The sequence below is a fragment of the Phyllobates terribilis genome, unplaced genomic scaffold, assembly GCF_046119375.1.
Source record: "Phyllobates terribilis strain yellow unplaced genomic scaffold, ASM4611937v1 Scaffold_11__3_contigs__length_659146591, whole genome shotgun sequence".
NCBI classification, from domain to species: domain Eukaryota; kingdom Metazoa; phylum Chordata; class Amphibia; order Anura; family Dendrobatidae; genus Phyllobates; species Phyllobates terribilis.
Window position 1 is genome coordinate 462,346,478 of NW_027362771.1, and position 14,799 is coordinate 462,361,276.

The 14,799-nt window shown below is 40.6% G+C and overlaps 1 protein-coding gene across 1 annotated transcript in view; it reads left to right on the forward strand.

Moving 5' to 3' along the window:
- The window catches only part of MCTP2 (multiple C2 and transmembrane domain containing 2), a 196,719-nt gene that overhangs the window by 93,692 nt on the left and 88,228 nt on the right, over positions 1-14,799 (forward strand). The window contains exons 5-8 of the mRNA XM_073653317.1: positions 6,486-6,628; positions 6,708-6,784; positions 9,739-9,847; positions 11,340-11,375. Of these exons, the coding sequence (XP_073509418.1) occupies positions 6,486-6,628; positions 6,708-6,784; positions 9,739-9,847; positions 11,340-11,375 (365 nt within the window). The remainder of the gene's footprint in view (positions 1-6,485; positions 6,629-6,707; positions 6,785-9,738; positions 9,848-11,339; positions 11,376-14,799) is intronic.

Sequence of the window (14,799 nt, forward strand, 5' to 3'; positions counted from 1 at the left end):
ACCTGGTTCTGTTATGAGGAGCTACGTGAGATTGCATGACCTTTCCCTTGAAGCTGCACTCCAGTTGAGTGTGCTCACAACATCTGGTTCAGGCAAATTCCACCTAAAGTGTTTAAAAGTGCTACAATTAATGAACATGAGCAGCAAGTCGTGTTGACGTCTGAATTCATATGTTCATTTTTTGGAGCTTTTTTTAGCCGCTTCAGCCTTTGCAAGCCGTCAGTATAATGACATGGGGGGGGGGGGGGGTGATTTAAAATGTGTAACATTTTAAAGATGGTGTGTATAAGTAGTTTTAATTGAGTTTTGGAGTGACTGTAAGAGATTTTAGCCCCTATAAAAAATCATCCCTGTAGTATAGTTTTTACTTTATAGTTGTTGAGTTTTTTTTCCCAGAAACTTATTTTTCTTATGCAAATGAGGGAGAAGTGTTAAACCTCTGGCATGGCCAGGAGCCCCGTGCACTGTTCTGCCCCTCCAGTCCCCATACTATGTACTTCTGTTAGAAAGCGCTTGCTTGCCATGAGCGAGCGGACGGAGTGCTGCCTGAATTGAATCCCTGGCCCTGCCCTTGCACACTGATACTGCAGGTGCCAAGTGCATGTCACCTTTTTTTTATCAGTGTCGGTGTGGGCACACGCTCATCCCTCTCTCCTCATTATAGCTGCTGCTCTCTACTATTGCGAGGGCTGGAGCTCACACTATTTGCATAGGAAATTTAAAATAAATAAAAAAAAGAAATTAATTCTCCTATATGACTATATAAGTCATCAAATTTTGGGGGGTGACTTCTCTTAATCTGCTGAATCGTGACCGTTGCAATGAGCACACTGTCATGACTCCCTTATATGCTCTGGATACACTTGCAATCACATACCGACTAGTCTTATCTTGCTATTGAGACTAGTTGGCACATGACCTCCCACTCTCTCGGGGCATACAGCAGAATAGTGTACTTTGCACCTCACATGCACTCATCATTCGGCAGTCTGCAATCTCCTAGTGAGTGCAGAATTTTTATTTTAGCCTGTAAAATCCCCTTTGTAGAAAGACCTTACCATTGTCACTCCCCATGTATTTGTTCCCTTGTGTGCGTGCTCTTGTGTGGTACTGCATCTTTATAGCTTCTTCACAGATCAAAAGGCGCCATCAACATTAATTTAGCCTTATCCACCCATCTGATTCAGCACTCTGTAAAAGTGGCGACTGCAGGGGGTAATGAAGTGATGAAGAATTGAGACATCCATTTCATAGTGGAACTAAATGAATTGGGCTTATCTCTGCAGGGAGACTTTGATGTTCAGCATTGTGCTGTGCTTTAATTCTAATCCATTACTACTGTAAAAGACCAGAAAGTTGAGCTCTATGTTTTCCCACTGTTCCCTGCAGTATTTTTATTACTGACCCCCTTTTTTTTTCTCTTTTGTCAGTAACAAGTAAATCAGAGGCTCTTTTGTGTCTGCTATATTCTGCGGGTTTTTTTTTTCATTGATATGCAACACATTGTGTAGGTGGGCGCTGGTTATTATGTTATTTTGGCATGGAAAATGTGTATAAAAAAGTAGAAATGTGCTAAATATCTCTACTTTTTGAAATACTAAAAATATTTAATTTTAATGTTGGCAATTAACACCTTTTATGCCAAACCTACTGTGATTCATGGGTGCTAGTTTTTGCCCCATTTTATTTGTATATGCATCTGTGTTGTCTAAACAAACGAGGTGTGCGCCCTGATTGCTCAAGAGTAGCTAAAAGCTGAAACATGAGTCAGATCATGCGCATTTCCCTAAAGTCTACAGAGACTTAGGCTGTGTGCCCACGTAGCATTTTTCAAGCGTATATGCTGCGGAATTTCCGCAGCGTAAACGCTTGAAAAACGCATGTATATCCGCACCCCATGGTCCCCAATGGGATTCCGCAAGTTCTATGCACATGCTGCGGATATTTCCGCAGCGTTTATGCTGCGTTCAAAAATCCGCAGCATGTCATTTAATTTTGCGTTTCCGCAAGCGGAATTGCCTTTGTCCAATGCATAAAAAACGCAAGGCAATTCCGCATGTGGAAAACGCGTGATAAACGCGCGAAAAATGCGCGATAAACGCGTGCGGAATTCCGCATGCGTTTTTCCGGGAGAGGACTTGCATTTATGCAGCAGAAATTTTCTGCTTCATAAATGCAACGTGGGCACATAGCCTAAAGGAGGGTTTTTGTTTTTTTTTCGATCAAAGCTTTTTATTTTCTACATGTCACGGTTTTTGCAGTAATGGAGGCAGGCATTTTTTTTCTTTACTCTAGCCCTTTGAATGTAGTTTATGGCTTTTCTCTCCCCATCCTTTAACTTGATCAGGTGGAACAATCCCTTTATCACCTGTCCTCAAACTTGGAGCGCTATACGTTGTAAAAACCCCAAAAAAACAAAGGGGGTCTCATTAAAGCTAGATTCACATCTGCATTGGGGCTTTCTTAGGAGGCTCTTGTCACTGATGAGCTACCTTAACATAACCATATTTTCAGTCTGGGTGCGATTTGTGGAAAGAAAACTGACTTAACATGGGCGGCGCTCAGACCAATTTTATTCACTTTATTTTTTTGTTTTTCACTAACCGATTAGCACTGCAGACTTGCAGCTTTGGGAACCTGGGTTCAAATCCCACCAAGGACAACATCTGCAAAGCGTTTGTATGTTCTTCCCGTGTTTGTGTGGGTTTCCCCAGTTGCTCCCTGTCTCCTCCTAAGTGTAAGAATCTAATGATAGTGATGTCTGTACAGCGCCGTGAAATATCATGGCGCTATATAAGCAAGTAATAATAAACTTTAACACTGTGGCTCTCCTGAAGAAGTTTGGTTCAATTTTGAAACGTGTTGAGAATAAACCGCATCATCCCTCATCACTTCCTATGGATTTCTTGAATCTAGTACGGCAGCGCAGACCACTATCTTTGTCCTTCACCATTTGTTAAAAATAAATTTAACCATGTAGTCATTACAGAAAAAAAAAGTGCAGCATGCTAGACGCCATGACAAAAACTAAAGGACCCAGTTATAGGAGAGCAGTGTCCATATCATGGATCAGTCCCTTATCCACCCATATTCCAATATGGAAGAGATGGTATGCACCCAGCGTAAGTCGATAGGATCTGCAGTGTGTCATCGTTGGGGGGCTTAGTAATTGCAAGAGGTGTCTGTTGCCGGCAGGGTTGCCAATCGTCAAGAAATTACAGGACAGTCCATAAAAATAGGGCACTTTTTATCCTGTCCGTAAAAAAAAAAAAAAAAAAAAAAAAAAAAAAAGTTACATTTTTGAGGCTGAAGAAACTTTATACAGATTACATTGACTGTAATTATCAGCATTTTACTGTTCACACCGAAGGCAACTGGTGTCTCGTATCAGAATTCTGGGCTGCGGACATGTATCACTTATAATGATTTATCATGGTTTCCAATGTATCCGTAGAAAATATTGTCTGTCCGTGATTTCTTAGTGAGCTGTCCAGAAAGAATAAAAAAATCAACTTGGCGACCCTGGATGCTGGCAGTCTAATGATGGCCGAGAAAGTTCTCACTGCCCTGGTCTGGCTGCCACGGAGCAATAAGATGGCTGCTGGACCAGGGGAGGGTGAATGTTTCCAAATCTCTAGTGCTCAATACACGGTGTGCAGAATTATTAGGCAAATGAGTATTTTGATCACTTTGATACTTTTTATACATGTTGTCCTACTCCAAGCTGCATAGGCTTGAGAGCCAACTACCAATTAAGTGACTCTGGTGATGTGCATCTTTGTAATGAGGAGGGGTGTTGACTAATGACATCAACACCCTATATAAGGTGTGCTTAATTATTAGGCAACTTCCTTTCCTTTGGCAAAATGAGTCCGAAGAGAGATTTGACGCGCTCTGAAAAGTCCAAAATTGTGAGATGTCTTGCAGAGGGATCCAGCAATCTTGAAATTTCCAAACTTTTGAAGCGTGATCACCGAACAATCAAGCGTTTCATGGCAAATAGCCAACAGGGTCGCAAGAAGCTTGTTGGCCAAAAAAGGCGCAAAATAACTGCCCATGAATTGAGGAAAATCAAGCATGAAGCTGCCAAGATGCCATTCGCCACCAGTTTTGCCATATTTCAGAGCTGCAACGTTACTGCAGTATCAAAAAGCACAAAGTGTGCGATACTCAGGGACATGGCCAAGGTAAGTAAGGCTGAAAAACGACCACCTTTGAACAAGAAACATAAGATAAAACGTCAAGAATGGGCCAAGAAATATCTTAAGACTGATTTTTCAAAGGTTTTATGGACTGATGAAATGAGAGTGACTCTTGATGGGCCAGAGGCTGGATCAGTAAAGGGCAGAGAGCTCCACTCCGATGCCAGTAAGGTGGAGGTGGGGTACTGGTATGGGCTGGTATAATCAAAGATGAACTTGTGGGACCTTTTCGGGTTAAGGATGGAGTGAAGCTCAACTCCCAGACCTACTGCCAGTTTCTGGAAGACAACTTCTTCAAGCAGTGGTACAGGAAGAAGTCGGTATCGTTCAAGAAAAACATGATTTTTATGCAGGACAATGTTCCATCACATGCATCCAACTACTCCACAGCGTGGCTGGCCAGTAAAGGTCTAAAAGAAGAAAAAATAATGCCATGGTCCCCTTGTTCACCTGATCTGAACCCCATAGAGAACCTGTGGTCCATCATAAAATGTGAGATCTACAGGGAGGGAAAACAGTACACCTCTCGGAACAGTGTCTGGGAGGCTGTGGTGGCTGCTGCACGCAATGTTGATCGAAAACAGATCAAGCAACTGATAGAATCTATGGATGGAGGGCTGTTGAGTGTCATCATAAAGAAAGGTGGCTATTATTGATCACTCATTTGTTTGGTTTTTGTTTTTGCATGTCAGAAATGTTTATTTCTAAATTTTGTGCACTGATATTGGTTTACCTGGTGAAAATAAACAAGTGAGATGGGATTATATTTGTTTTTTATTAAGTTGCCTAATAATTCTGCGCAGTAATAGTTACCTGCACAAACAGATATCCTCCTAAGATAGCCAAATCTAAAAAAAACCCACTCCAACTTCCAAAAATATTAAGCTTGGATATTTATGAGTCTTTTGGGTTGATTGAGAACATAGTTGTTGATCAATAATAAAAATAATCCTCTAAAATACAACTTGCCTAATAATTCTGCACACAGTGTATAAAGGGAACGTTCTGCTGTTAAACACTCGCGCACTCACCATTGTGTATATATTGATTCCTAAATATTTTTAATTAGTTGTTAATGTTTGCAGATGTGGGCCTGCCTGGTGCCTCGTCATGGTGCCGCTCTCCTGGCACCCGGGTGATGGGCTGTCATTGATCTAATCTGTGTGCAGGCTGAGCTTCATGCCTCCCAAAAGCAGCTAGTTGAGATGTTACTGTGCCCGACAGAAAGACAATATGGTGAAATGCAGCAGCTTTGTGTGTTCCTCCCCAATTATTCTCTCCAACAATTAACACCGTGCTAACCTGACACATTTCCTCGTTCTTGCTTTGTAAATCAATGCCCCTTCTTCTATTAATTCCAGACATTAATATTTTGTTTCACGCGAGGGCCGCCATTCACCCGTCAAGCAGTGTGAACATTATGTAGCTGTCAAGATGCCTGGGGATTACCCAGCATGCATTGCCTGTGAGAAAGTGACACCATGGAGGCCTACTTTTGAGATGTTTATTTTGAGAGTAAGCTGACAGGCATGAAGTCCTGATCCCAGAGTAGCAATCTCATTTAATTAAAGCCCTCTTTTTATTTGAGATTTTCCCACTGTTTCCTCTTCTTTCTTCCTTCTTTTTAATTTAATAAATATATCTAAGCGATTGTAAGTCTGGATCCAAGACGCCGCATTAGGAGATGGGGTAATTAGTTTACTGTAAAGGGTTCTTTATTTATTTATTTTTTTATATATATTTTTTCCAATGTACTTCTGTAATTGTCGGTGGTGGTATTATTATATTATGTTATTTTATTAATTTTTATTATTTAAATTTTGTGTTACTTTTAATCCTAATTTTCGCATAATTAAGTACTTGGAGTACAGAGCTGCCATATAGAAATAAAAGTAGCTTTTCGACAGCTTATTAAAACACTATTCTGAAAGTTTTTCTTTCTACAACACTTTTGTGAATCCGTTTTGTGTGCAGTGCTTCGTTAATGGCAATTACATGTGGTGTTCACTGTTACTGTGGTTTCTATTGTGATAGTTTTTTTTTGCATAGACCTCAATGATCTGCACTGATGAAAATATGTTGGACTCTTGCTTATTAACCTACGTACTTTTTGATCGCTAGTGTGAACAGCGCCTTCAATTGTAAATTTCACCGTGCTGTAAAAAATAAAATCCTGATCTCTGGTGTCAGTGGCCTATGACTAGTGGTCCCTGAGACGTGTACATCTGTGTTGATCCCTGGTGGGATGTTCTTATAATCTGTAATATTCCTCCATTTGTTTAGGTACCAGTGATCCTTATGTAAAGTTCAAACTAAATAAGAAGACCTTGTACAAAAGCAAAGTCATCTATAAAAACCTGAATCCGGTGTGGGATGAGAAAATTGTGTTGCCTATCCAAAATCTTGAGCAGAAGCTGCATATAAAGGTGATTGGATGCTCAGTCGAGCTATGAATGGTAGCATTTATTTTTGGAAACTGATTTAAAATCAATGTTATACTTACAGGTTTATGACCGAGACTTGACAACCGATGACTTCATGGGATCTGCATTTCTGGATCTTCAAGAGCTAGAACTGAATAAGTATGTGCATTTTATCTTTAAAACCTGAGTTTTATTCCTTTTTTTCTATTAAATTTTCACATATCACTACTTTATTATTTTTTTTTTTGTGTGTATATTTTAATATTATATTATGTATTTGTGTTTCTTAAGATACTTTTTTTATATCCTGATGAAGTGACCCAAGCAGTCTTAAAAGCTTGCTTTATTAAATCACTTATGATACCTTTTTAATGGCTAGCAAAAATAAAATGACTACAAAATTGTTCTCAGTGGGAGAAATAAAATAATTGATAGTTGGCAAATAATCATTCATAAGAACACTTTTATTATTGGCCCTTTTGAAGAGACCAGGTCATTTGCTGGGTGATTGGTGATCAGAAAGTTGGACAGTGTAAAAATAATTAGAACGTCGCCACACCCATGTGAACGAGCCATTAAATGAGCACCAATCAACTTGTATACAGTTAAAGAAGACTTTTTACCACCTTTTTTTTTTTTTATGTTGAACTAGACAAATGATGTAATAGTGGCTGCAGAGTGGAACAAAATGTGTTTGTTTTTTAATTTCACCTCTCCATTGCGGATATATTGGCAATTAAAGTATTTGGTGACTAATGAGGTTAATTTTTTTTGCCAATTGTTTTCACTTGGGCTGTGTATTATTTCCCCCTGTATGATTGTGACCAATCATAAGCAGGCAGCAACACTCTAAGGAGAGAACACGTCCCACCATAGTTTAGAGCAGAGTTCGCAGTGTGAGAGATGTAATACTACAGCTGTGATCTCCTGGTCTAACCTCCTGCTTCAGTCAGTGTGCAGTGGAGGGGCAGTTCAGCTGAGTTTAGTTGTGTCACATTATAAACCCTTCTATCAGCTCTCCTCCTTTCATAGCTTGGTCTTCTCTCCTCCCCCCCCACACTGTCCAAAGATGTCAGTAATCACACTTATGTTTGTTGTGCCCAACATGTAATCACTGCAGTCAGAGCAGAGCAGGGTGTCCTTTCCTGTAATGACTCCTTGCTATGATCTTACTACAGACTGATTACAAATTGCTTGAGCACAGCAGAGATGTGTGATTACTGACACACTTGTTAATCAGGAGAGCTGATAGAAGTTTGTAATGTGACACAGCTAAAATCAGCTGCACTGCGCTTCCTCCACACTGACTCATGCTGCAGGTTAGACCTGGAGATCAGAGATGTATCATTACATCTAACACAATGACAAAATCTGCTCTAAGTTTTGGTAGAGTTGTGATCTCCTTTCCTTCGAGTGTTATGTGCATATGATTGGTCAGTATCATACAGGGACAATAAGTACAGGCCCCGGAGAAAACCGATAATACAACTTAGACGTAACCTTTTTTTTCTGATTTAGATGCTAAATAATTACTTATTAAATTGCAAAGTAATAAATAATTTATTTCGCTCTTCAGCCACTATTGTATCCTGTGTCTAGTTCTACATCAAAAATTTGGTGAAAGGTCCTCTTTCAGAAGCCAAATTTGTCCAGTATAAATGGGCCTTTAGGAAGACTTCTGACTAACCAAAACGTCTCCTTTTTAAATTTGGATGGCAATTTGCATCCTTCCTTTTAATTGAATGGAGTGTTTTTGTTTACCCCTAGTATATCTTCTTACTGATTATTTTCCAAACTGGTTACTTTTTAAAGGGAATGTGTCAATATGATTTCACTCAGCAAACCATGTATATGTATATTTAAAAAGACTAGTCAAACAAAACCATTTTACATGGCCAGTTCATTTGTGTTATTAAGAAATTAGCGTTTGAATTGGTGTGCATATGAAGCTGTAGATCTGAAACCGCTGTCACTCCAGCTCTATTTCCCACCCAGTGCAGCCTCCTTCTGCTTGACCTCATGCTTGATTTGGCATCTTGGCTATGTGACTTCAAGCAAAAAAGCAGTCAGCCAAGCAGGAGGTGGCGGCTCTGGATGGGGAATAGAGCTGGAGTGATGGAGGCTTCAGATCTACAGCTCTTCAGCCTCATTTGCATATCAATTCAAACACTGATTTCTTGGTAATGGAGGAATGAACTAACCATGTAAATGTATTGCTGAATTTGTTTTTGAAAGTGCTACTTGTGCATATAAATAGTTTGGGGGGTGAAATGCTGCTGACGGATTCCCTTTAATAGCTTCACTTAATGTTGTACTCTGCCCTTATTCATCAAGAATGAGATTTTGTGCTCCAGTCTTGATGAAGAGTGCACTGGAGTAAAATGGAGCAAATTCAGTAAGAGGTGTGCGTCTCTTTATATGACGCACCATTCAGCTATAACCAGGTCTGTTGCAACGTACGCCATTTATGATTTTGTTGGCCGTGGTAGCCCACACACCCTCCTGAGAAAGCCCAACCCACTTTTAAAAAAGTTGAAGGGGCTGTGGTAAAACTCCAAAAGTTGCAAAATTTTTTGCACAACTGCTAGTGGTACAAAAAGTTGCGTACAAACAATTTTACACCCGAACTCTGAAACGAGATTGATGACCCGAGCCCTTTATGGTACCTCGTCAGATAACTTTATAGATCGGCATTTGCTGTAATTCTTCTCCTTGATTGATGACGACATACAATACAAGAAGCTCGCAATCTATCTCTAAGAGATGAGAATTTCACTTTTTCTTTTTTCCCCATCCATTAGAGTGCTGACAGCGCCTCTTGTAAATACCTTTTTGGCTCCTCTTATGGTCGGCAGCTTGTGCTGTGTCTTGGACCTGAATAATGACACACTATTGGGATTTCATTAGGATTGTCAATACAGCTTACCGAGCTGCAATATGTCAGAATAATGTGAAAGTTGTTTTTTGAGCGATGAAGCGTGAAGCGTTCTGGTATTCCAATGTAACTGATGCAGAAACTCCTCGCTGTTCAGATGATCAAACAACTTTCCGTGTGAAATACAGGTATTTACTGATTACTTGTCCTCCTATATATATTTATTTTTTCCTTGTAGGACTGCAGAAAAAGTGTTCCGGTTGGAAGATCCTAACAGCTTGGAGCAAGACATGGGTGTGATTGTGGCAGATATCAGTCTTTCCATCAGGTTGAGGGACTCAAAGAATGTAAGTAGTTTTCTCCTCTATTGTCGCACGGGCAAAGTAAAATATTTTTGTTCACCTAAACTATCTTTTGCAGCAGTGGTCTAGACTCAAACCTGTTAGAAGTGGGGAGTTGTCAGGTGGCCTAAGACTTGTAGTGTAGCTGTATAAACCCCATCTATACTTAAATGAAGTTTCCACAATGAGTTTTTGACGCTGTGTATTTTCGCTGCATGAAAAAGCTCAATAATGCATAAAATCCACCTGTCAATTTGTCTTGTGGGTACACTGCGTTTTATTTGCAGATTTTCCCCATAGAATTTGCATTAAATATGGAACTTCTCTAAAACTGACTGTAATCCACATATCTCTTTTTGATAAAGTTTGGGCATAGCCAAATATCAGAAGTATCATAAACAAAGCTTCTTTATTTAAAACCCGATGTGCCGAAAAGGGAAACCGTAGCGTGAAAAGCGCAATAAAAACTCAATGGAAAGAAAAATGCAAGTAAGTGAATAGGTGCAGAAAATGTGCAACATCAAAAGCTCCCAAATACTTATCATGGGAACTTCACCTTTTAAAGTAATGCAACTTGCTCCAATAATTTTTGCACTAAATCTCATTCCTTCAATGATTTTTCTCGTAGTATCTTTGCACGTTAGGTTTTATATGTAAATGGACAACTATGCTACAATGTTTTGACCAATATACCAATATGCACTGATGTGACCACTGCCTAGAAGCTTTTATTAGACCGCCTCACCCTCGGAAGGATCTGAGCCAACCACAGGGCTTTACCAGAAGTTAGGTTTCATGTTATTGAAATGTGGTCAGGTCATCCTGAAAAGCTACTTTTTTAATAAGGTTTTTTTTTTAAGTGCTCAAAGGATGCAATTTACACAGGGCCTGGAATTAAGAGCATTGGGCTACTGTACAAGATTAGTGTATAAGCCCCCCACTAAGTTACGAGTGTTGTACCACAATTACACCACATACATCAGGGAAGTGCAACAAACACCGGATACATACATTACATAGGACAAGCACAGGGCAGAAACCTACCATGTGCACCATTATCCCCTCATTATTACCATTACTTCAATAACATAGGTGGCAATACTCCTACATACAAAACCCCACCGCCCAGGTCTACAGCTGTGTCCTGGTCCACTATGAGCTGTACTCTTATTGGGGTCTTATTTGCTCCCTTGTACAGGTCTAGGCCCTGCATTGATGTATTAATTCCTACAATCTAGTTTGGGAAGTCCCCACTCTTCTCTGGGCCGCTGTGTAACTGTACCGACTGACTTCTCGATGCGGCCACGTGTCACAGAACTGTGATGTGAAAATTAATACCCAAGTCTATTGATGTTGAAAACCATCTGTAATGAGAGTGTACCCGAAGGTCAGATTAACGAGCACTGGACAAAGCTTGGAATCAAATGCAGAATTTGTCTAATCCTCTTTATTCACTTGAAGCTTGTTTCTTACTTCCCTTGTCTGTTTTTTGCTGCAGAGATGGACATCGCGGAAAAAGCTCGGTGTTTCTAAGGTAATTTCCTTGGCTTTGTGTTTGTGTTGGGTCTAAGCTTTCAAACAAGTTCTCAATTCGTTCAGCAACTCTATGGACTGAAGCTCCACCATTGATATCGCAGGAAGGAAACCTCTGACTCTTCCAAAAAAAAGTCTATGTAATGGACGCGAGATTCACTATATGACCATGTAAGATTTTATCCACACGGTTCTATCAAGGGAAAATATTCTTGGGTTCATTGGGCCAACTCTACAGCATGACATTTTTCTTTTTTTTTTTTCTTTCATTCCGTTTTGGGAGTCCAAGGCTTCCAATATTTTCCCCTTTGTAAATATCGAAACTTGTTAATAACCCGACTGAGCACCTTTCTTCAGGTCGTTCAGGCTGTGACTCTCTCCACTAATAAAATGCAAGTGGTGAGGTAATAACTGAGGGATGGAGTGAATGTAATGCTCAAACAGCTGATCCGGGTATATTAAATTTACTGATGCAGTATCTTATTGGCCTAATGACTTGAAAGACAATTGTAGAAAGTAAAAATGTGTTTGTTTGTTTTTTTTAGTATGTATATATATTTTTCAGTACTCCGTAGCCAATGTTCTCAATATGTAATCTCCGTACCTTGAGGGCATACAGGAGGGACCCATTTCACCCTGTTCAGTATTACATGGTCATAGTAGTGGGGGTGCTTTAATGTATTTAAGTACGGGACATTTGGGTTTAAGAAACCCTTCAGTGGATGCATTATTGTAAATTGCCAGCAGGGGGAGGCAAATCCTAACCATTTCCAGCCGGGCACACGGCCTCTGTCCTGCTGAGCAAGGTTTACGGTGTATGAATGTATAGCAATTTAACTCTGTCAGATTTTCCAAGGCATTGTGGGAAATTCCTTACAAACAGTCGTATGCCGTAGTTTATTGATTCTCCGAGTGCACTAAAACAGCAGTACATCAATAACCATCTTTAGTTAGGAAACCCTGGGCTGTAGAAGAGTACCAGCAGTTAGCAAAACAGCACCGACTCAAGAGCGGAAAAAATGTGAGCGTGGGGAATACTGGTTTCACGGGAGAGATGAGAGGCTGCGAAAATATACAGCGAGAGAAATTATATACTTTACAGGCCCTTAATGCATCAGTCACATAGAGAGAAAACAGCGGACTCAAATGTGAACGGCCATTAAAAATAAATGTTAGAAGTGGATATTTTTTTGGCATTTCCATTTTCTCATATTTTTTTTCTAATGAATTCTTTCTTAAATAAATAAATGGATCTTAGAGCTGTCAATACTCGGTCAGGTCAGTCTATATAACTCTCTTCTTGAAGAAACTAGATGGCAATCCTCCTCACGATAACTGCTAACACATGGGCTCTCACCCGACCAATCTTGTGCCATACACTTCTAATAGTATCCATCCCAACATGCTGTATAATGGCAATCCGCCTACAAGGCTCCTCACTATTGTCTCTCCATTGTACATAGAGGGTTGGCTGCGTAGATGCTGTTCCTCTTTATGGACATAAATTAGGAATAAACGGGCCTGATTTGCTGCAGGAACATAAATACAGATTTTTTTTATCCTCCATATTTTGCCTTTTTTCTAGTCGTTTTTTTTTTAGTCATTTTTGGGACCATGGATTTCTGTTCTTGTAATTGTCAGAGGTCCTAGAGCTGGAGCCCCAACTCTTCTACATTTATCATCTTTCCCAGCAATTAATGTTTTTGTGTGATAACTCCTCTATTTCACGTATGGAAGAATCTTTATGTACGTATTGTTAGGTCATAAGAAACATCAGAGTACAGCTCAAGAAATATTCCCTAAGGACATACTGTACTCCTTTCTCAAACCACACACCAATACACCTTATAGTTTAAAGTGACATATGGGAAAGAGAGCCCCATATTTAATATAAAAGGTGCCTGAGGGGTCTGTACTTATTGACCCCAATACATGATGGGAGGAGGCCTGACAAGTGAACGTCTCAATGGTTGACCTATTTGGCACAGGTGTCTGATGGAGACCAGGCAGCGCTCATACAACTTTTTATCCTTTCTGTTAAGTTGTTGTCACTGGAAAACCCCTTTAATATATATCTACAACAGGGGTGGGGAACTTTTTTTCTGCCAAGAGCCATTTGGATATTTATACCGTCCTTCAGGGGCTGTACAAATTGTGCGCTAATTCCGCCCACAAAGTACATCCTGACGCTGGCACTGGTGTCAGGACGTAATATTTCATTGCACGTGCCTCAGCGTTCATTCGTGAACAGTTAGTGCACGTGCTCACAGAGCAAGAAGAAAGTAAAGGGCTGATGGCAGTCAAAACACAACTGCAGGCCCAAGTACTGCGGTCCCCGGGAATCTGCCTGGGGGCCGGATGAAAGGTCAGAGAGGGCCTTAATCTGCCCGCGGGCCTGAGGTTCCCCACCCCTGAGCTAAAGGATAGGCGATAACTTGGATCCCCATGATCAGAGGAATAAGGAACTTTTTATCACCATGAGAGTGGACATACTCGACTGCCACTTCATTCTTCCCCCATGGAGCTTCTCAGCGATGTGGCTTTTTTACAGCAGTCCCATTGTGAGTATGCCCGACTGCCGGACCAGTCATTTTCCTTTGTAAAGTTCCCCGTTCTGCCAATCTGTGCTGGTCCCAGTAGTCTGACACCCCCTGATCAATAAGTTCTCACCTATCCAATGGATGGGCTTTTCACTTTCACCAGAGAAGCCCTTTCATTCTAGAACACCTAGTAGTTTCTATATCTTATATTTATAACCCAGTGACTACAATAATAATGTGCAGTGCGCATGTGCTTTTGGTAGTAAAAGGGTTGCGTCCACACTGTAAATGTAAGTCTGCAAAATAGGTCAGATATGGATGTCTTTTGGGAAAGTGGACGAAAGCACCAAAAGGGAAAAGAGAAAAAAAAAGTTTAACATGGAAAGCATCACTTCAAACATGACTGCGTTAAACGCTGAAATGTTCAAAGTACGACAGAGAAAGATAAAGGCTTTGATGGGAAGTGGATGTTTCCCAGGGACATTAGAGGCAGTAATCCAGATGTTGTGGTGTAATGCAATGAGTGTCCATGGATAGATGCCGAGCTTGGCCAAGTACAGCCTGCTGTAGGCCCTACCTCTCCACTCCCATGCTGTTCTGCCATATGGAAGTAATCTCCAGTCCCTTTTAATAGCCAGCACTAGATTCCATTTTCACAAAGCTCGCACAGCTAAGTGAAGCCGCTGTATGGACAAGTTAGATAGAAGCACTTCCAAGATAAACACCGAGCTGGAAATTAGGACATACCAAGCCGCAAAATTATTTTAGGACATATTTCATAGACGAGCTGCCATTTCCCTGCAGCAGCTGCCAGACTGTAGGATGCAGCTTTGATCCCGGTCACATTAGAGCGAATACACGGAGCGGACAGTGTGGACAAGAGGG